A 23,358-nucleotide genomic window follows, 5' to 3' on the forward strand; every position below is an offset into this window, starting at 1 on the left:
TGATCTGATCCTGTTCATTCATGTATTAGACATATGAGTGGGGATATTCTATATAAAGGAGTTTGTATAAGACCGGACCACGAAATGTTTAGTCTTATTATATAATACCGTTCATAATAGATACTTTCATTTCACCAGGATGACCATAGGTAACATGACTTGAATCCTGAGTGAATTGTGAATTTCTGCCTATGAGGGCGGTCCTTTGATTTGTATGGGTGAGAGTGCTTAAATCGCCGACTCAACAAGTCTACCATTTTGGGGATTCGTCTGATTGAGAAGTTGGGAACACAGCTACATAAGATGGAATTCACTCCTTTCTCGAAGCAAGAATAAGTAGATAAATGGCTCCTTTAAGAGTTGATTCCGGGTCTTAAACAATGTGATGCCACACCCTTCGTGCCTGAGAGGGGTTTAGTCATAGTGGGACTATGATGTATTGTTCATTAGAGAAATCAGTGGTACTTAAGGAGTTAGAGGTAACTACAGGGGCAAAACGATAATTTGGCCTAACTGTACTTACGAGCAATTTGTGAAAGGTCATCTTACTATTGATTGGTTATATCTAATGGACACAGAAATATATCTATAGAGCGAAGAGTGCAGCTATCGGTCTTTAGTGGAGTGTCCGAAAATTAACGAATGGTGGATGATGTAATTAAATAGTTTAATTACTTATTCATGTACCGTTGGAGCTTCAAGTTACAAGTCCATAAGGTCCCCTTGGTAGCTCAAAAAGATTTAGTTGAGAATCAGTTTTTGGGTTAATTTGAATTGTTCAAATTAATAAGAGGGAATTTAATTATATATGATATAATTGTTATAATGTATTTGATACATTATAGTTTATTTCGAGGAAATAAATATTTGAATTAGATTCATATATATTTACTATGAATGTGATTCATAATTGTTAAATTTAATATAAATATGATTTATATTAAATGTCATAAAATAGAGAAAATGAACTATAGTTTATATTGTATATGATACAATATTAAAACTATATGTTATATGTTATATTTGATAAAATATATAGTTTAATATAAATAAGATATGATTAGTTAATTAGATATGATTAGTTAGTTATCATATTTATTTATATTATTTTATTATTTTTTAATAATAACCACTCATTTTTTCTCTCCAACCACCTTAGTGGGTGGTTAATTGGTTTTGTGGCAGATGGAATAAAAGAAAATAGTTTTACTTAAACATAATCTACTTGTATGTCATGATATACATGTTTAAGCTATATTAAATAATCTAGGATCTTAGTTTATTAGTTCCGAGTTAATGCAAACTAAATGTCAAATAAAATAACATTTTATTTTATTATGTAAGTAATTCGTTTGTACAAATAAATTACAAACTATGAAACCATGAGATTTAGGATATCAACTCCGACAATTCGTTCATTTGTTTTAATTGTGAGCTAAACTCTATAAAGGGTTCAACAATGTGGATATCCTAGGTTTTATGACTTAAGCAATGTATATGCTTCATATCGCTTTGACTTATGCATTTTCTTTATTGAGTTTAAAGATAAAGATTCTTAGGTTAAACTGACCATTTATTTTAGAAATCTAGTAGAGTATTAATGTTGAAAACGTTAGGATATAAACTAATGTCACAAAGGGATATGAGACAAAAAGCCTAGAAATAGGATTGTCATGTAGCCTTAGAAATAAGAACACTGTAGGATAAAGAAATTGTGTGTGAATTAATCGAAGATCCAGGTAACCATAGAAATATATACATTAGTTGTTTAAAGCTTCTAAAAGAACTTGACACAAGACCAAATAAAAGAAGTTTTTTGTCCATGACTAAGTCACTGTCCAGGTATGATGCGACCGAATTATCCAAGACATATTGCTCGACCGGTTGAAACATTGTTACACCTCTATTCATATACTTGTGTTTACTGTTTTTTATCAACATTCTACCTATTCACTATCTATTTACACACTTGGTTACCTTCGGTTACATTGATTCATTGTCTTAATGGAATTAAACATTGGTACTAGTCTCGTGGGATTTGACTCTTGGAATAATAGTTTTATCTCTCATACACAATCGGTCGATCATTTCTACCCTTCGTGTGAATTGAAAACCCTCTAAATGTTCTCATTTTTACTTCAAAAGGATTGACATTAATATTGACAAAAATCAGCATTTCACCTAAAAAAAGAACAAAAAGCAAATCTCAAACTAAACGATAATACTCCAACACTAAAAATGAATAAACTAACAATATTGTTTGGTGTTTCTAATAACCTTCTTTTCATGCAATTTTTTTCGAATAGTATGTAACCTACGTTTGATAGTTCCCGAAATGAGCTATCTTAGGTTTTCTAATCTTGTTGGTTTAGATTATTTGTGCTTTAATGTTTATATTGGTAGGAAATTTAGCATAACGTGCATTCTGAAGCATAATGGATAATTTAGGGTTCATATGGACATTTGGAAGCTTAATCGAGCAACTAAGATTCACGAAGGTGAAAAAATAAAAAAAGCCTCTACCTAAGAAGTGTTATAATGCTTCATGATGCTCACATGCGACACTTCAAAATAAAAGCACAGCAACGTGACACTATAAAGAATTTTCAAGAGTAGCGCTGCTATGTACGCTTAAGGTGAAGATGTGAGGCACTAGGCTTTTTCTTGGCGTCTCAACACTCTCGCAATGTTGATATATTCATCTATTTCATTTTTAGGGTTTGGTGTGGAGAATTTTAAGAGCTTCAAGTTCGATTTTGGTCGATTTTGCCAAAATCCATGAGGTTTTCATGTTTTTGCTTTGTATTCGATGATTTAGGAATTAGAAGTCAAGTTTTGATAATCGATTAGACTCGAAACGTTGATTTTGAGGTTCGTTAGGCTTGAATTATAGGTTTTTTTTTTAGATTTTGACAGATTGTTTATGGGTTTTCTACTTTTCAAGTTTTATTTTCCTTGCTTTAACATCTAGAACGAGCATGCTAAGTAGATTATATTGACATCTAAATACACGCTTGCATGCTTGTTCGTTGATATGTATGCTTTGGTTATCGGTAATTGTAATGATTGCATGCTTAAATTAGGAAGCGATAGGCTGACTTTATGACTATGTTTGAATCCATGATGTTACCATGTTTCATGATATTGTTCATAATGAACCTAAGGTCTAGAAAAATAATAAAATTGAACCTGTCAAGTTTAATTAGTCGTTCTAATCAATCCCTAGGCTTATACAACTAATCCATGAGTAGGGAAGGTTATCATGCCTAGCTAGTTGGTTAGTTTAGAATCAATTAAATTATCTAATTCTAATTAATTAAATTAAAGGAGTCTTTTGACATTTGTAGACCAATCAATTAGGCTTTAAGTTAGATGATCTCAATCATGTGATAAATCAATGAATTAATCCATAAATAGCCCAACAATATTTTAATCAGCAAGGTCATCTTGTTCTCCCCCTCTCTATCACCATTATCTTACTTTCGTGCACTTTATTTTCTACATTTTTAGTTTATCTGTCAATCTCAATCCTCTTCTTTACTGTTTATCATAGATAAATTTACCTTAGAGAAATTAAACATAAAACTTATTATGGTTCAACCTAGTATTACTACTATTACTACCTAGTTTTAGTAGTTTCAAGATTGATAATTTATAAATGTATTTGATTGTGAAAACCTCAAAGTTCTTCTCATCAATGTTCTAATCCAAAATTTACTCTCTCGAACTAAGATTAATCAAGTACACAATCTATCTTTGATCATGAGATTAAGCATTAACACAAGATGTAACAATACTTTGCTGCAAAATAAGATGCACCACAAATAAGGAAAATATCCATCAAAATACTTCTACTGAGATTTCCTAAATTATAAAGTAAAAAAATTCCACATAAAAATTCCAGATTAAGAAAGAAAAATATTTTGCTGGAAATAGTAATGTCTAAAGTAGAAACTGCCAGAAACTGCCATAGAAAAATATAAAGACAATCAGCAAATTTCCAATAATCTCCCCCTTTGGCTGATATTTTTTAATCAGAAGTCTTTACAACAGAAAAAAACAAACAAACAAACAAACAACAAACAAGATTAATTTACCAGCCAACCACAGAACCAAGCAACAACATACAACCAATCAACCATCACTAAAACCAACAAAACCAAGAGTCAAAACAGAACAAGCTCAATAAGCTCCCTCCATATCAACATAACTCCACTAATTCTCCTCTTTTCTTATTGAAAAAAAAAACCGAGCACTCCTTGGGAAGAAGAAGCCCCTTCAGTCCTAGAAAATACAGTCTGCATCATCTAAAGTACCTCATCAACTTCAGACTTCTGTTTCTGTAGACTCTGCATCATAGTCGCAATGTCTCGAGACTCATTAGATAACACTTGCAGAACACGACTGTCAAAATAAGATTTAATGAAAGCTCGATTGGGCCATTAAATGAGAGGCCGTAGAGGTAGTGTCAATATATAAACATGTTGTTCTTGAAGGAACTCGATTTACAAGATCCATGAGTGGAAGCGGATCGTCCAAATCCCATTTCGATTGAAAACAAATGTTTATAGTAAAACATACATATTATGCATCTTAATAAAAATTATAGCATGATTTTGAACAAGAAACAAGGTTCAAGTGATTATACCTTTGAAGAACTCTTCTTCACGTAAATCTCTCGAACTGTCACAAATTACTCGAACAGTCACGAACTCCTCAAACAGCAAGAAAAATCGAACCAAAAGAGGAAGACAGTACCACTTGGTAACCTCGGTATTCTCAGGATGGGAACCCAAGAGTGGTGGGCTCTAACTATTTTGGTTATGAGGGAGTTTGTGAGATTTGAGGAGGAAGACGATTGAAGAAGTCACACACTATCGCATAGCTTTTTGCTTCAATTGTGTAGTCTGTGAACCTATCGTATATACTCTCTCAATATATCATATAGATCTTTGTTTCGTATTAATTAGTTATGGAAAAAATAAAATCATATTTTATTTATTTCATTAGCCACAAAAACCACTTAACCACCCACTAAGGTGGTTAGAGAGAAAAAGGGATTAATTATCCAAAATAATTAATAATATAAATAAATATGATAACCAACTTATCATATTATATTTATAATCTATAGTTTTAATATTGCATCATATATAATATAAACTATAGTTCTTTTTCTCTATTTTATGGCATTTAATATAAATCATATTTATATTAAATTTAACATCTATGAATCTTATTCATAGAAAAAAATATATTTGAATCACATTCAAATATTTATTCCTCCAATTAAACTATAATGTATCAAATACATTATGTCAATTATATCATATATAATTGAATCATTTTAATTATATCATATATAATTAAATTCATTCTTATTAATTTGAACAATTCAAATTAACCTAAAAATTGATTCTCAACTAAATCCTTTTTAGCTACCAAGGGGACCTTATGGACCTGTAGCTTGAAGTTCCAACGGTACGTGAATAATTAATTAAACTCTTTAATTACATTATCCACCATCCGTTAACTGTTGGGCACTCTACTAAAGATCGACAGCTGCACTCTTCACACTACAGATATATTTCTGTGTCCATTGGATATAACCAATCAACAGTACAATGACCCTTCACAAATTACTCGTAAGTACAGCTGGGCCAAATTACCATTTTGCTCCTGTAGTTACATCTAACTTCTTAAGTACCATTGATCCCTCTAATGAACAATAGATCATAGTCCTACTATGACTAAACCCCTCTCTGGCCAAGAGAGGGTATGGCGCCACATTGTTCAAGGCCCAGAACCAGCCCTTAAGAAAGCAATTTATCTACTTACCCCTGCTTCGGGGAAGGAGTGAATTCCATCTTGTGTAGCTGAGTTCCCAGCTCCCCAATCAAACGAATCCCCAAATGGTAGGCTTGTTAAGTCGACGATCTGACCATTCTCACCCATATAAATCAAAGGACCACCCTCATAGGCAAGAGTTCTCAACTCACTCAGGATATTAAGGTCATGTTACCTATGGTCATCCTAGTGAAATGAAAGATTTTATTATGAACGGCGTTATATAATTAGACTAAGCATTTCGTGGTCCGGTCTTATACAAACTTCTTTGTATAAAATATCCCCGCTCGAATGTCTAATACATGAATTATCAGGATCGGATCATTTGTAGCACTTTACAACATTTGTAACACTTACAAAGTGGGTCATACTCGTAGTGCCACCAGGATAAGGTACCCAACCTTATCCATATACTACAGATCATTTAGGTTATCACTTAAATGTGATCCACCTGTATGTCTCCACATATATGTTTAAGTTTCAATGATAACCTTGGATGTTAGTTTATTGGTTGTGGTTAATGCAACTAAAATATCATATATTTCATAGACAAAGTGAATAAAATATCAAATATTATTAATCACAGATATGTTTGTTCATACAAAGTTTACAAACTATAGGACCCTACAAAATTTAAGGCATCAACCCCAATAATTCTTGCAGGAGCTTAGGGTGGATGATAAAAGGACTGGGAGATGAGCCAGAGGGTTCAGTAGGTAAGAGCAAATCAGGTTTCTAGTATAAGAGAATGCCATAAATCAACCTCGAGTAGCAAATGGGCAAACGAAGGGCTTTAGGCTCAATATGCCACTTAATTTAATTCAACACAAATGCACCATAGTTGAATTAAGATCCAGTTCCAATCTGATAAATTAATATAGTAAAAGAAACAGAGAGGTCGGACTTATGGGAAGAAGGACACCAATTTGAAATGTCTATCTTGTGAAGAAGGGCATATTTTACACTGAGCACTGTTGTAGGAAATTGGCCCTTTCTAGGCCATGAAGACCGAGCACCCCTTGTTAATTCAAACACAAGGTCCCTTAAAGTTGGGCATTGTTTAGTCACATTCTTTGGCACATTTCTATGAAGAAACTAATTAATAATTGCAAAAGACTAAAAAAAAATGATGATGTCTGATATGGACTTTTTGAAAGTCAGGACTTGCTAGATCAATGAAATTAGAAGTTAAGTTCACAAATTATCGAATGAATTAGGGATAATAAGGCCCCAAATTCAACACAGCTCTTTTAAGCTCGGCATCAAGCAATAGCTCTAAAAGATCAAGGCACTCCTAAGTATGCTCAAATAGTTCTTTTTCATCAATGATGCTTCTCTTTACCATATCTTTCCACAAACTAGCCCTTCCTCGGTATGGAAAGACACTCCATCCAAGGGAACAGGAGACACATTAGAACTGGTATAATGTTTTCTTTTACCTTTTGCTTTAGCATGAGTGACACAGACATCTCCAGAGTCTTCTTTATCAAAGCTACTGCTTAGACCCCAGTTAAGTCCTCCTTAGAAAGATACTTTTCACGATCTTTTTCAAATGTCTCATCCAAAGCATCCACATCACTTTTAACATTTGCACCTTCATCATCAATAACACCAGTGCAAACATCCTCAGTTCTCTTTAATTTAAGTTCAGCAAGTGGAATATTGTCATCAATGTCTTCAGAAGAAACAAGAACATTTTTTTATCAGATGATACAGGGACGACATCAGATAAGATTGCATTCTTTAATTTATCATCATTCTCAGTAGTCAAAGGGCCATCAACAAAATCACCATCTACATTTCCTTGATCATTCAAAGTGTTTGTCTAAGAGGATTACTAAAACCCTTCTTACCAGGATGCATAATTTTAGGAGAACCATCTAGATCAACATTCTTAGCAAGTTTTTTAGAAGCACCAATTACAAGTAGTGTGGAAATAGAAACAATTGTTTTAGAAACCACTTTATTGACAAAATCACTAGATGAGGATTTTCTTTATCCAGAAAATTTTCAACTCCGAATCCAATAAAGTCAGTCAATGTGAGAGACAAAGTACTCACCTTTACTTTCCCTTTTGTTTCAACAAATTGAATGGCTCCCAATCACCTTTTTTTTGTCAAAGGAGAAGGAACTTCAATTTCATTCTTAACGACAAGGAGTCCACGCACACGTACTCCATATATGTTTATTGTAGTTGGAGGAACATCCTCTTCAATATGTGTTGCCATTTAGATTGATGCGATGAAATGCACTATGTTGTGCTCTTCAATATGACTATTTCTTAATTTAGATGTAATGTTTTCTATAATTAAATCCAAGTATAAATTTAACTAGAGTATGCCTTGGTGTGATCCAAGTGTCGAACTCAGGGACATGCGATCAAAATGTGCGATAAGGTTTTGCTCGATTTTAACACAGTGTTTTGATTATAAAATAGATGATGGAAATATATGTATGTAACTATCCTATTTAATCTAGGCGATGGGATGGATGAAATGGATGCGATGATAATTGCAATTCAAAATAAAGCAATATTCGACGAGAACGGATGATATAGCAATAGATGAATAGGGTTGAGAAAGATTCACCAATATTTTCTTAAGTAATGTATGAGTTATGCGTTCACACCAGAAACTTATAATTACGAATTTCATCTCTCAGCTTTTGTTGCCACATTACCCTGTCTCTAGGATGCATGCAATATTTTTTTATTGCAAAAGCCTATCTTTATCTCTAAAGATATTTCTTTTCTTGTTGAACTGATTTCAGATTCACTTCCTTTCTCAAGGCGTCGATTGTTTAGATCAATCTCTCGATTTGATCTTAGAAATTCAATAAGCACACTTTAGAACAAGATGAACGCCTGCCTATGCATGACTTAGTAAAAATGTTAGCTACTCTCCCTCTACCCATGGATAATTTAGCTACTCATGCTTGTGGATGAAAATAGTGGTGTATGAAATATGAAAGGAATTTAATTCATATTAAGAATAGTATTCTTCGATCATTATACTTAATACAAATATAAAGGAATAGAAGATGCAAGAAATAAAAGAGAAGGAAAGAAATCAAACCATAGGTGACAATCTTTTGCTCCCTAAGGCTCTTAAAAACAACTGCTTTATGCTAACTACAATGATCTGGAGGAATTCCCTCTTCTTTTCTGAATTATCGAGCTCTCACTCAAAATTCTCACCAGAGAAGCTTGGAGGAACAGTGGTTATAGTGGATTAGGATGGAGTTTTGACAGAACTTCGTCTCTCTCGATGGATGAAGTCCCATTCAATTTCTTGGATGAGCTATTTATAGGCGTCAAAAGTGAAAGTCATCGTCTTTTTCTAATGATGGTTTGAAGCCTCGCATTAAATTTCATGCCCCTACTGCGCTGTTTGCTATGCGTTAGAGACCCACTGGCTATGCAATGAACCTATCACATCGGCCACCAACTTGCTCTGTTGACTTGACTTCCATCGCCTATGCATTTTTCATTTTCTGTTTGTTGCATTTTTCTTCATCGTGTCATACTATGCATTGTAAAGTACTGAAGCATTTTTTCTGCAACTTGTTTCCCTTTTTTTTTCATTCATTCTACGTTCAAAAGTGACATATTTCATATTTTTTTCAAGGATTGTTAGTTTTGTAATCTTATGATCGTAAAGTATAATTATTCGTGTGGATTTTTTGACAAGCTAGCACATTTCCTTTGATTTTTCTTAATTTTTCTTAATAACAAAGCAGAATAACTTGTATTTCTACAAGTTATCAACATGCATCTTCCTTTAGCCTTTTCTTTATATCTCACCATCTTACTATCTGAAGTGTATATTCCTTGTCGAGTGCTAACCATTTACAGAGAGCACACAAGAACCACACACAATGAGATGCTTTGAAGCGATTGAAAACGAATAGCACCCATGATTTTCGTAAAGAACCTGTCACTTACAAACTTCAAAAAATTCAAATTCAAAATTGATTTTGAAATAAAACTATGATTAATCTCCCTCACGCCCTCAACAACCGCAATTAAGAAAGTTGTAAACATAAATAACCCTTTAGGCTACCAAACGAGATGGGATGCATTCAATTCGAGATCGGCTCACAAAATTAACTGATATGCTTTCAGAATACATAGTGTAAAGCTGCTCTCAGAGCCTCAAAACAAGTTGCATTCAATGCCTCAGTAAAAATATATATGATATGATTTTTTGTGTTGATATATTCTAAAAAAATTTATTTTCTCTCAATAAGATCATGAATGAAGTGATGTCTTAGTTAATGTGTTTATTACGGTTGTGTTGAACAGGATTTTTAGAAATATTGATTGCACTCATGTTGTCACATAAAAGAGTCATGACATCTTGAGAGACATCGTACTCTTGCAACATTTATTTCATCCATATTAACTAGGTGCAGCTATTCCCTACAACAATGTATTCAACTTTAGCTGTCAACAAAGAAACACGATTTTGTTTCTTGCTAAACCACGAAATCAGGCTGTTTCCAAGAAAAAAAAATAAACTCTATATGTACTTTTTCTATCTTCAGAGTTCCCCACCCAATCAGTATCATAATAGCCAACTAAAGAGCTACTTGTACCAAATGTGTACAATAAAGCATAGTCATTCATGCCATTGATATATTTGATTATTCTTTTAGCACTAAACAGGTGACTAGTCTTAGGACAGAACTGATATCTGGCACAAACACCAATAGCAAATGCAATGTCAGGTCTGTTGGCTGTTAAATAAAGCAAGCTTTTAATGATACTTTTGTACAGACTCTCGTCAACTTGAGTTCCACCTGAGTCTTTTGAAATTTTCGCATGAGTGTGGGCAGGGGTATTTTTTGGCACCGGCTTTCTTAAGGTCAAATTTCTTCACAATGTTCTTGACATATTTTCTTTGAGAGATAAAAATTCCCCCATTCAGTTGTTTAATCTGAAATCCTAGAAAATAGGATAACTCTTTTACTATGCTCATCTCGAATTCTTTCTACAATTGTTTCAAAAAGAGTTCAACCATCTCTTGTGACATTCCCCCAAACACAATATCGTCAACATAAATTTGAACAATCATGAACTTTTCTTAAGATTTTTTCACAAACAAGGTCTTATCAACACCTCCTCTCTTGTAACCATTATTTATTAGAAATTGAGTTAGATGTTTATACCAGGCTCTAAGGGTCTGTTTGAGTCTATAGAGGGCCTTGTTAAGTTAGTACACATAGCTAAGATGAGACGGATCTACAAATCCTTTGGGTTGTTAACTTCCTCATTCAAATATCCATTCAGGAAAGTACTCTTTACATCCATTTAATACATTTTTAATTTCAGAAGACAAGATATTCTGAGCAGAAGTCTTATAAGCTCTAGTCTTGTAACTAGAGTGAAGGTTTCATCAAAATCGATACTTTCTATTTAGGTATACTCTGAGCCACTAATCTAGCTTTATTTATGATGACATTGTCATTTTCATCAAACTTATTCTTGATATCCACTTTATGTCAATCATATTAACTAAATCTGACCTGGGAATAAGAGTCCAGACATTATTCCTCACAAATTTTTCAAGCTCTTCTTGCATAGTGTTGATCCAACATTCATCCGTAAGAGTTTCTTTAAGATTCCTAGGCTCAATAAGAGAGGTGAAACAAATATTACTTATCATCTCCACGTAATCAACTTTTTCTTTCTTTCTGATTGTCACCCATTCTTCAAGATTATCAATGATGTTGCTAGGGTGATGATTCTTGCGAATTCTGTTAGAAGGATGCTTTTTACTCATTTCAGCCTCTTAAATGACTGACATATTATCATCCATAAGAGTTTTAAAATTTATGTCAGTTGACATGTCAGATGAATTATTAGGGATATCTGTATTGACAAGTGGAAGTGCATTAGAATCTTCTTCTTCTTCATAAGTGGCACCAGATGAGTCTACGCCATCATCAATGACAACATTAGTAGGCTCCATCATAGGATGAGTTCATTTATTGTAAACAGGGTAGGCTCCATTATTTTTGGAATATCCAAGAAAAATTCCTTCATCCAATTTGGAATCCCATTACGTCTAGCTTCTCTACCGACAAGGATGTAACACAAACTACCAGAAATATGGAAGTATTTGACACTTGGCTTTCTCCATCTCCATATTTTATAAAGTGGGCTCGAGGTATTGGGACGTAAAGCAACTCCATTGTGAATATGACATGCAATATTTAGAGCTTCTGCTCAAAAGTGAAGAGGAAAATGTTTTGCATATAGCATCGCTCGAGCCATCTCTTGAAGTATCTAGTTTTTCCTTTCCATAACCCCGTTTTGTTGGGGGGTGATTGGAGTAGAGAATTCAAGGTGAATCCCATTTACATTACGAAAATCAGCAAATTGAGAGCTTTCAAACTCCCTACCATGATCGATTCTAATACAGATCACATTTAGATCTTTCTCACATTGTAAAAGGAGACAAAGAGCTTAAAAGCAGCAAATGCATCTAACTTTTCACGAAGAAACCGAACCCAACTATATCTAGAGAAGTCATCAACAACAACTAAAACATATCTTTTCGCTCCTAAACTTTCTAATTGCATAGGACCCATAAAGGTCCAGGTGGAGAAGTTTTAAGATTCGTGTAGAGCCAAGATGAGATAACTATTTATGTGGAGTGTGATTTTATTTTACCTGATTGACAATTTTCACAGATTATTCAAGTCGATGGAGGTAAAGATGGGACCAGATATATCATTTTTGGCTAGTGCTTTTTAAATCGTCTCCATGCTCATATGACCTAGGTGTTTATGCCATTGGCTTGCTTCATCTTGTCGAGAGATATGACAAGCCTGTGAAGCAATGTCAAATTCTACAAATAACAGTTATCAGATAACCCCGTCTGTCATATAACTAGAGCTTTGATATTGTTTGTGCCAACGCACTTATCTTTTGTAAAAGTCACGTTCAGAACCTGATCACATAACTTATTAATGCTAATAAGATTGACATTGAGTTCTTCAACCAGTATTACATTATTCAAGGATGGAAGACCTGAGTAATTAAGTTTGTCTTTCCCAATGATCTTACCAGAAACACCATCACCAAATGTGACCTTTCTCGAGCTAACAAGTTTGAGTTTAGACAGATAATTCTTGTCACCAATCATATGTCGAGAGCTCCCACTATCAAAGCACCAATCTCCTTTAGCCGATGATCTAAGGGATGTCAGAACAACGTTACATTTATTTTGGACATTTTTCACTCTCTACACCTATTTTATTTTTTACTTTCTTTGAGAGTTATTTTGAGAGAAATGAGTAGTCCTTCTAGAATAGGTAAATCTGTGAAGAGTATTCAACAACTAATAGCAAAATGGGCGTCTATGGCCAACTCTTCCACAGTATTGACAGATCCATTTTGGTCTGTTAGCACGATTGTTTTCCCATGTGTGATTGTTGAAGGAGGAACCTGTAAAGCCATACGACTCTAGATTCTGAGCTCTAACAAACTTAAGTTTTTGCTTTCCTTTGTATTGAGACTATTTATTCTTATCATTTTCACCTTTTGAGAAGCCTAACCCAGAACTATCACCAGTTATTTTTCCTTTGTCAGAATTTTCTCCAGGGACTCAGTGCCAATGTTCAACATTCTGCCATTTTTACAAAAAAAAAAAAAAAAAAAATCTTTCTCGGCTCTAACCTGGTTAAATTCTCGCTTCAGATCTGCAACAGTAGTCATAAGTCTATGATTGTCAGCCATCAAAGTTTCAATTCTTTCCTTTTGCATATTAAGAGTTTTCTGTTCATCTTGTCATTTAATAAAAAGAAATTGATAAGAAGAATCCGTAGACCCATGATTGGCAGTGTCGTGAACATTTTTAGCATACACATCATACTCCAAAATCTCACATGACGAGGTGTCAGATAAGATGTTACTGACAAGAGCTATGACATCTTCCTCTAAACTGGTGTTGTCTTCAGACTCATCATCGGATAGAGTTAAAACATAACTTTTACTCTGCTTTTTCAAGGAATTAGGATAGTCTGCTTGAAAATGACTGTAACCTTCACATTCTTTGCATTTGTATGACCTTTCTTTTTTAAGGTTTATGGCACCTGACTTGTCGACTTCTTTCCTACTACCTTGAGTTTTGACTTGCTTGAGTAAAAGAGGGCCACCAGGCTTATTATTTTAAAATTTAAATTGCCAGACTTCTTTCCAAATCATTTGAGGACATGGTTAAATTGTTTTGAAAGCAGTGAAATAGATTGAGCAAAGGAATCCTTAGACTCTCTGTCAACATCATCCTGCTCATCATCAACTAAGGACTATAGAGTAATTCTCTTATTCTTCTTCTTGGGCTTTCCATCTAGAGACATCTTAAAAGTGAGCAAGGAGCCAAATAGTTCATTGACTTTTAGTTATGTAATGTCTTGAGCCTCTTCGATTGCAGTGTGGCCCCATATAACTATAATTCTCTTGTTTGCAGGCCCAAACTACTCAGCATAAATGGTCAATTTCACTTTAAGACTCAGGGAAGACTATATCCTTTAGGCTTCAAAACTCTTCAATCGTTTACCTATATGCGAGTTCAATCATGTAGACGAAGCTCTAAGGAACTTGACGATAGTTCAATTGTGTAGACGATACTAAGAAGCATTAGACGATCGTGTAGGCAATAGTTGAGTGAAACTAGACGATCGTATAGATGATAGCTGAGGAACTAGACGATCATATAGATGATGCAAAGTGGAGCTAGACGATCGTTTAGACGATGCAAGAGGAACTAAACAATCGTGTAGACGATACTTAAGAAAAAACCAGACGATCGTTTAGAAAGAAAGAACAAAAGTATTTAAGTGGTTCGGCCAAAGGCCTACGTCCACTGTGCGAAAAGGGAGAGTCTCTTTTATTACTTCTTCTTTTAAACTTCTTTACAGAATGAATGCCTCACTCTCTCGTACTCGTGACTCTCTCATTCTTTTTCTTTTTATATAGGCTCCCATTTTCAACGGAAGAAGCTATGGTAGTTACAACAAATAAAACAAAAAGAGGTGACAATGATAAACTGACTACAACTTCATTTTTGTCTCGGTTTTTTCTGTTACCCACTTTTGTAAACATTCAGAAAACCTTTCCCTTTTTACTTATAGAGCTGATCTTGAGCTAACCTTTTTCAGATAACTCGAACCCAAGGAGGTCCAAGCAATGACCAAGCTTTCTTTGAGGAATTGTCTTGGTCAACATATCAGCCGCATTATCTGAGGTATGTATTTTTACTACCTCAACTTCCCCTTTCTCAATCTATTGTCTGATAAAGTGGTACTTGATGTCAATTTGTTTAGTTTTGCTGTGAAATTGTTGGTTTTAGACAAATAGATTGTGCTCTAATTGTCACAATATATTCTTACTTTTGTTGTGTAATGTCAAAATCGTTTAGTAATCCCTTCAGCCATGAACCTTCTTTGACGCCTCAGACATAGCTATAAACTCAGCTTCTGTTGTGGATAAGGCCACAACAGATTGTGGACTTGCCTTCCAACTTATTAGATTGTTTCCCCATAAGAAAACATATACAGATAGTGAGTGTCTCCTATCTAGATCCCCTGCATAATCAACATCCACATAACCATACATTTCATCATTGGAGGGGTCATTTTGTTTATATAAGATTCGAGCTTCCTTTGATGAACAAAAATACCTTAGTATCCATTTAACTACTTCCCAATGACGTTTACCAGGATTGGCCATGTATCTACTGATCAAACTTGTAGCATAGGACAGATCTGGTCTGGTTGAAGTCACTAGATACATCAAAGATCCCACAGCCTGGGAATAGGGAACAACCTTCATATGGTTAATGTGATCCTCATTTGTACTCTTTGGACTATTAGTAGCTGAGAGTTTAAAATGAGGTGCAAGGGGAGTGCCAACAGGCTTAGCACCATCCATTTTAAACCTATGAAGTATTTTCTCACAGTAATCAACTTGACTTACATATAGTTTGTCTTACTTTCTTTTTCTGTTGATTTCAATGCCAAGAATCCATCTAGATTCTCCTAGGTCTTTCATGTCAAACTCTTTCTTTAGAAGAACCTTTACTTGTCCTAAAACTTCTTTGGAACTTCCAGCCAACAGCATGTCATCTACATATAGGAGTAGAGACATTGGTTCTTTGAAGCTTTTAGAGTTGGTATACACACACCAGTCATAGGAGCTTCTCTTGAATTCCATTTAGCGACCACTTCATCAAATCTGTCATACCAACACCTTGGTGACTGCTTGAGCCCATAGATTGATTTGTTTAGTAGACACACCAAGTCTTCTTCTCCTTTCTTCACATACCCTTGAGGTTGTTTCATATAGATAGTTTCATTCAAAAATCCATGTAAGAATGTTATCTTCACATCCAGTTGGTCCAACTTCAAATCCTTTTGAACAACTAGGGAGAGGAGTAACCTAATGGATGTATGTTTTACAATAGAAGAAAAGACCTCTATATAATCAATCCCTTCCTTTTTTATGAACCCCTTTGCAACAAGTCTTGTCTTGAATCTAGACTTTTAGACCCCTGGAATTTCTTCTTTGAACTTGTATATCCATTTGCATGAAATAGGTTTGTACCCTTTAAGCAAAGATACTAGTTTTCAGGTATATTTAGGTTGAAAGACCTCATTTCATCAATTCATTGCCTCAATCCATTATCTAGCATCAGGGTTGTTAGTTGCTTCATTAAAACTAGTGGGTTCATTGTTGCTTAGTGAAATGGCAACACTAGCAAAGTCATATTCTAGATACCTTGCAGGGGGCACAATGGTTCTCCTTGTCTTGTCCTTTGCTAAGGAATAATTTTGTAGATCTCCTTGTGTCTCTACTTGTTCACTTGACATAAATTCACTTATCTCAATAGTGTCTTCACCTTCAACTTCTAGATTCTGAGAAGAAGTAGAAGCTCCATGTTCACTTTGAGGCTCCACCTCAAACCTTGTACTATTGGTCTTAGACATAGGTGTAGGTTGTTGCTCGAACATCATAAATATCTCATTTTCTCTAAACACAACATCTCTACTGTTGATACATCTCTTCTCAATAGGATGCCATAGTCTGTATCCTTTCACTCCAGGTGTAAAACCTAGAAACATGCACTTGACAGCCCTTGGTTTTGATGCGCATACCCTACACTCCCAAATATCTTCAAGTGTTCCAACTTGGGAGACTTTCATGTCCATCTTTTTTCTGGTATTTTCAACTCAATGGACTGATGTGAACATCTATTTAGAGTGTAGACTGTGTAGGACACTACCTCTACCCAATATTTCTCAGGCAAAAGAGCATTGGACAACTGACATCTCACTCTTTCAAGCACTGTTCTATTGAGTCTATCTGCAACTCTATTTTGTTGAGGTCTATACCTCATTGTTTTGTGCCTTATAATACCATTCTCTCTACAAAACAAGTTAAACTCTTCTCCACAAAACTCTAAACCATTGTCAGTTCTCAAGTGTTTAATGTGTTTAGAGCTTTGTTTTTCAATCAAGGTTTTCCATTCTTTAAATCTCTCAAACACCTTTGGTTTTTAGAAAATAAACCCAACTCTTTCTTGAATAATCATCAGCAAAAGAAAGAAAATACCTTGCTCCACTTAGTGAAGGAGAGTGTGTTGGACCCCATAGGTCAGAATGCACATATTCAAGTATCTCCCTGGTAGTATGTTGTCCTTTAGGGAAGCCTTGCCTAGTTTCCTTGCCAAGGATGCAATGTTCACAAAACTTCAAGCTGTCTCCAACACCTTTAGGAAGAATCCCCTGTTTGGAAAGAACTTGTAGCCCTTTCGCACTAATATGAGATAGCCTCTTGTGCCATAGCTCATCTTCTATGGGATTTTCATCTAAAGCCATCAAGGCTGACTGTGTCATTTGCACATCTTTAATGACATGCAAGCCATTAGCTTTAATAGCCACCAACACCACCTTTGAGTCTTTGATTATCTTAAAGGTGCCTCCAACTCCTCTATGAATACAAACACTGAAGTCAAACATCCCCAATGATAGGAGACTTCTCTTCAAGGTAGGAACATGCCTCACGTTCTTGATTAGCTTCACTGAACCATCTTGTAGCTTCAAGGAAACGGACCCAATGCCAACTGCCCTACAAGTATTATTATTTCCCATGTAAATCAGTCCTCCATCCCACTTTTTGTAGGTACAAAACTACTCTTTAGATGCTATCATATGGACTAAACAACCAAAATCTATCACCCAATCTTGAGTCTCCATAAAATTCTGCTCACCACATTCTTCAGTTGCTGCCAAGGCATCTGAATACAGAAGGGAATTTTCTCCCACAGCTGCCTCTGTCTGTTTTCCTCTGTTCTATTGGTTCAGTTTTCTCTTCAGGGCATAACAGTCTTTCTTCATGTGTCCAAGTTTGTGGCAAAAATAATACTTGATTTTAGACTTGTCACCCCCATTCTATTTGCCCTTCCCATTTTCTTTGTTTTCCCTTTTGAAAACAAACCTTCTCCTCCTTGTTGATCTTTCTTGCTCATCTGTAATTCTAGTTCTCTAACTCAGATTGCTGAAATTATTGCTTCTGTAGTGATCCTTTCTCTACCATACCTCATTGCTGTTTTAACATCTTTAAACGAGTCTGGTAGGGAGTTTAGTAAGATAAAGGCCTCATTTTCTTCCTGAATGTTGTCTTTTATTGATCTGAATTCTGATGACAATCTCTTAATTTCATTCAAATTATCTGTGAGGAATTTTGCAGCATCCATCTTATATGTGAAAAATCTTTCCCTCAACAAAGCTTTATTAGGCAAATCTTTTTTGAGACAGATCTCATTTAATTTGTTCCAGAGATCATAAGCAGTTTACTGGTCAACTATCTGCCTTAAAACACTATCTGTAACATTTAAAACAATAGTTTCATAGGCATTTACCTCTATTCTCTCTTTTTCTGCATTTGTGAGTGCTTTAGGGTACTTTGTTGGGTATGTGATGGCCAGAAGTGCCTTTTACTGTCCCAACACTACCTTGATCTTAGCTTTCCACAATTCAAAGTCTGTCTTTCCATCAAACTTCTCAATTTCATACTTGGTTATAGCCATTTTTGAACTTCAAGATTGACTTTTCTGAATCTTTGTATGCAAGAATTCAAATCTTGGATCTGTATTGAGTTATTTTCTGAGCTCTGATACCACTTGTGGCCCCAGATAACTATAATTCTCTTGTTTGCAGACCCAAACTACTCAGCATAAATGGTCAACTTCACTTCAAGACTCAGGGAAGACTATATCCTTTAGGCTTCAAAACTCTTCAATTGTTTAACTGTATGCGAGCTCAATTAAGTAGACGAAGCTCTAAGGAACTAGATGATAGTTCAATTGTGTAGACAATACTAAGAAGCACTAAACGATCGGGTAGACGATAATTGAGTAGAACTATACGATCGTATAGATGATAGCTAAGGAATTAGACGATCGTATAGACGATGTAAAGTGGAGCTAGACAATCATTTAGAAAGAAAGAACACAAATATTTAAGTAGCTCGGCCAAAGGCCTACGTCCACTGTGTAAAAAGGGATGGTCTCTTTTATTACTTCTTCTTTAAAACTTCTTTACAGAATGAATGCCTTGCTCTCTCGTACTCGTTACTCTCTCATTCTTTTCCTTTTATACAGGCTCTCATTTTCAACGAAAGAAGCTTTGATGGTTACAACAAACAAAACAGAAAGAGGCGACAACGATAAACTGACTACAACTTCATTTTTGTCTCGGTTCTTTCTGTTACATACAGTAACATTCATATCAAATTTCATAGGTAGAGACCTAAGACTTTTCCTGCAAGTTTTTCTTCTTTAGTTTTCTCTTCTAGAGCAAATGATTCATTAGCAATGTCTAGTAATTGAACATTGAATTCAACAATTGATTCATCATCTTGCATTTTGAGATTCTCGAACTTTGAAGTCAACAGCTGCAACATTGACATTTTAACTTTTGAAGTTCTTTCATGACCAATGGATAGAATATCCCACGCTTCTTTTGCATAAATGCATGTATTAATCAGTCTGATTATATTGCGATCTACACTATTAAATATGGCTTTTAATGCACGAGAATTCCCTAAGAACGCCACATCTTCTGCTTCTAGCTAATGTAATTTAGGTTTCAAGATTTCCTTCCTATCATCAGTTTTGATGGTTGGATGAGACCATCCAGTAACCACAACATTCCATGTTTTTCTATTAATCGATTTCAGAAAGGCAGTCATTCGAGCTTTCCAGTATGAATAGTTTGTCTCCCATCTAAGACAAAAGGATGAATGGTGGAGCCACCTTCCTTGATTTCATTCATGATCGAAACACTTGAGAAAAAGATGACTTGCTGTGATACCAATTGAAAAGGTGATAGGTTGACTCGTCACTCGAAATACTGATGTTAAACAGAAAACAATGACAATCATTATAAAAACAAAATACTAACAAAGAGAAAACAAGTAACTGCACACAAGAATTACAAGAGTTAAGGAATTCATTAATATTAAAGAGTTAAGGAATTACAACTCAGTACTTATTTGTAATACATCAACTACTACAGTCATTCACGTAGAGCCCAACTCACAAGTCACCTAAGCTCCCCCTAGATGTGAGAGTCTCTCTCAATTATACTTAGGCTCCCCCTAAATGCGATAATTAGTGTTGAACTCTTAGACTTTCGACAATGTGTGAGACTCCTCCTCTGAACTCCTTTCACTAACGAATCTTAGGTCCTCCCTAAGATAAGAAATCCTTCTCGAGAATGAAGTCTTAGGCTCCCTCTAAGATCGAGAATCCCTTCTCTTCATCGATGCCTTAGGCTTTCCCTAAGACAAATGTTATTACCAAGTTCTTTGAATGACTTAACCAAAGGATACGCACAACGGAATAAAGTGGACAAAAATTGAAAACACCATGTTGCACAAGTCGACTGTTAAGAACAAATTGGTTGTCAAGATAAATCATCAAAAGCACTATTCCGATGAACAACTGATGCGGCAACCCTCAAAGAACAAAATTCGCCTTTTAAAAGTTGAGGCCAAATAAGGAAAGAATCCCCTAAAAATATTTTCCTTTTTGTCAAAATAAGATGCACCATAAATAAGAAAAATATCGATCAAAATATTTCTGCTGAGATTTCTTAGATTAGAAAATAAATATAATCCGCATAAAAATTTTAGATTAGAAAAGAAAAATATTCTGCATGAAATAATAAAGTCTAAGACAGTTGTTAAGACTTCATTAGCTAACATATACTAATTATCTAATAATTCTCATTATCGCTTAGCGTTAAAACTCTACCCTCTCAACCAAAATGTTTGAGACATTGCAACCCTTCATTTTCACCCATTTTTCTTCTTTTAACTTCAATTCTTTGATATTTTTTTCCCCTAAGACTCTTTGATTCTTGTCTCCACAGCTCAATTAGCCTATTAATTTATTAAAAACTCCAATTATACTTGAAATGCTCTAAATCTATAAAAATAATCAAATATAAACATAAAAGAACTAAATTATATCTCAAAACTATCCTAAACTAAAACCTAAAAATAGCTTAGTATGTGCACTATTAGGAGAATCAAATTGAATTAGAAAATTAGAGAGAGAGAAACTATTTGATTGATGAATGAATTGAAATGGGGACCATAGCAAATTGGGATTTTTTTTTTGAATGGCCAAAAATTGAAAAAGCATAAAAAATATCCAAATTCCCCAGAAAAAAAAAATGCAAGCCACAAGAGGGTTTGAAAAATATTCGAGGTTGACAATGAAGGGCACAAGTTGTACGGATTGAGACAGCTTCTGAACCTTCCAGAGTCATGGGGGCCGCCCCCATCCGCCGTGACTCGGCGCCCCGCCGCCACTTCCACCGCCGCGACCGCCGACAACAAATTGCACTTCATTTATTCTATTCTTCCATTCACCGTTTTGTTTTAATAAATATAGCATTGGTTTTTAAAAATCTTATCTACTTTTTTCTTTCAAAGACTCATTTGATTTGACAATGATTTGTTTTGTTTTGTTTTGTTTAATTTTAATCAATCTATATTTGTTTCTATTTTTTTTTTCCTTTTTTGTAACATACATTTAAAGATGTTTTTATAATCTGTCCTTTGACTTTTCTTTCCTTTAATGAAATCCCAATTTCATTAATTTGAATAAAAGAATACCAAATGGATAACAAAATAAAAAGGAGAAAAGTACAGTACAGTAGGAATTTGGTACTTTCTAACAATTAAAGGAAACACTATCCTTAATTCTATTAAAGTGTTCATTTGTTGTATGGCGTCACCACTTTATTAACTGTATAAATGATGGAAATTCAATTTTTAAAAATAACATATTTTAAATTTTGAAAACAAAATTTACAGAATTTTGTAACAGGTGAGGGATTTCGAATTTGACCTTTTAATCATTTTATAGTTTAACTTTAACTATTAAGATTATGATTTTTTTTTCATTTCTTGTTTATTTTTTTTTATAATTAAATCTCCCTTATCATCTTAGCAGCCAATAGAATGTCACCACATTTCTTCGACAATTTTTCTTTCAATTCCTCTAAATTTGGAGGATCATCAGGGAACAAATTTTTATTTTTCACTAATTCTTGTTGGAAAATGTTCTAGAAAAAAATGTTCATTTTTCAGTTTTTTTTATGTTGTATTTTCATACTTTTCATCTAAATATTCTTAACACTCATTTAATATGTGAATTCAATTAAACAAAAATACAAATTTTTGCATATAAATATTGCACTTGATATAGACAAAATAATTTTTTTATATAATCAACAAACCTACAACATACTTTAACCATCATCAATCTTATAGTAGTCAAAAGTGGTTGTCGAAGTTGATTATCGAAGATGATTCTCGTTGAAATTTTGTAGTCAAATGTGATTGTCAAGGCCTGAGGTGGTATTGGAGTTGGTTGTCGAAGTTTGTCATCAGAGGTGGTTTTCAAATCCCAGAGTTGGTGGGACAAAGGTGGTCGTCAAAATTGATCAACGAAGATGATTTTCACGGAAGATTATAGTCAAAGGTGGTTGTTGAGCCTGAAGTTAGTCGCATGAAAGCGGTATTAGAGTTGAGTGTCGAAGTTTGTTGTCAGAGGTGGTTATCGAAGCTCCGAGTTGGTCGTCGGAGTTACTCCCTCAAAGGTGGTTATCGAAGGTGATTTTTATCGGAGTTTGTAGTCGAAGGTGTTTTGGAGCTTATGAAGGTGGTTGTCAGAGTTGGTAGCACAAAGATGGTCATCGGAGTTTGTTGTCAGAACTTGAAATTAGTCGTCAAAGTTAATAGCACGAAGGTGGTCATCGGAGATGGTTGCAAAAGCCTAGAATTGGTTGTCAAAGTTGGTCGCACAAAATTTGTCAAAGTCCAGAATTGGTCGTTGGAGTTATTCGGAGGTGGTTGTTGAAACCCAGATTGACAATACCAATGAGTAGAGCCATTGAAAACCTTGGAAGACAAGAGATTTGGGATGAATT

The 23,358-nt window shown here is 34.6% G+C and overlaps 1 protein-coding gene across 1 annotated transcript; it reads right to left on the minus strand.

The window, feature by feature from the left end:
- Positions 1-16,533: 16,533 nt before the first annotated feature.
- On the minus strand, positions 16,534-18,608 carry LOC150038755 (uncharacterized). Its single transcript, XM_090314345.1, has 3 exons — positions 18,451-18,608; positions 17,465-17,980; positions 16,534-17,008 (listed from the first exon to the last, which is right to left on the minus strand). The coding sequence occupies exons 1-3, from the start codon at positions 18,606-18,608 to the stop codon at positions 16,534-16,536; spliced, it is 1,149 nt and encodes a 382-aa protein (XP_090170471.1).
- Positions 18,609-23,358: the final 4,750 nt, after the last annotated feature.

Source organism: Benincasa hispida, chromosome 1, assembly GCF_027475165.1.
Source record: "Benincasa hispida cultivar pf3 chromosome 1, pf3_genome.v1.1, whole genome shotgun sequence".
Lineage (NCBI taxonomy): Eukaryota > Viridiplantae > Streptophyta > Magnoliopsida > Cucurbitales > Cucurbitaceae > Benincasa > Benincasa hispida.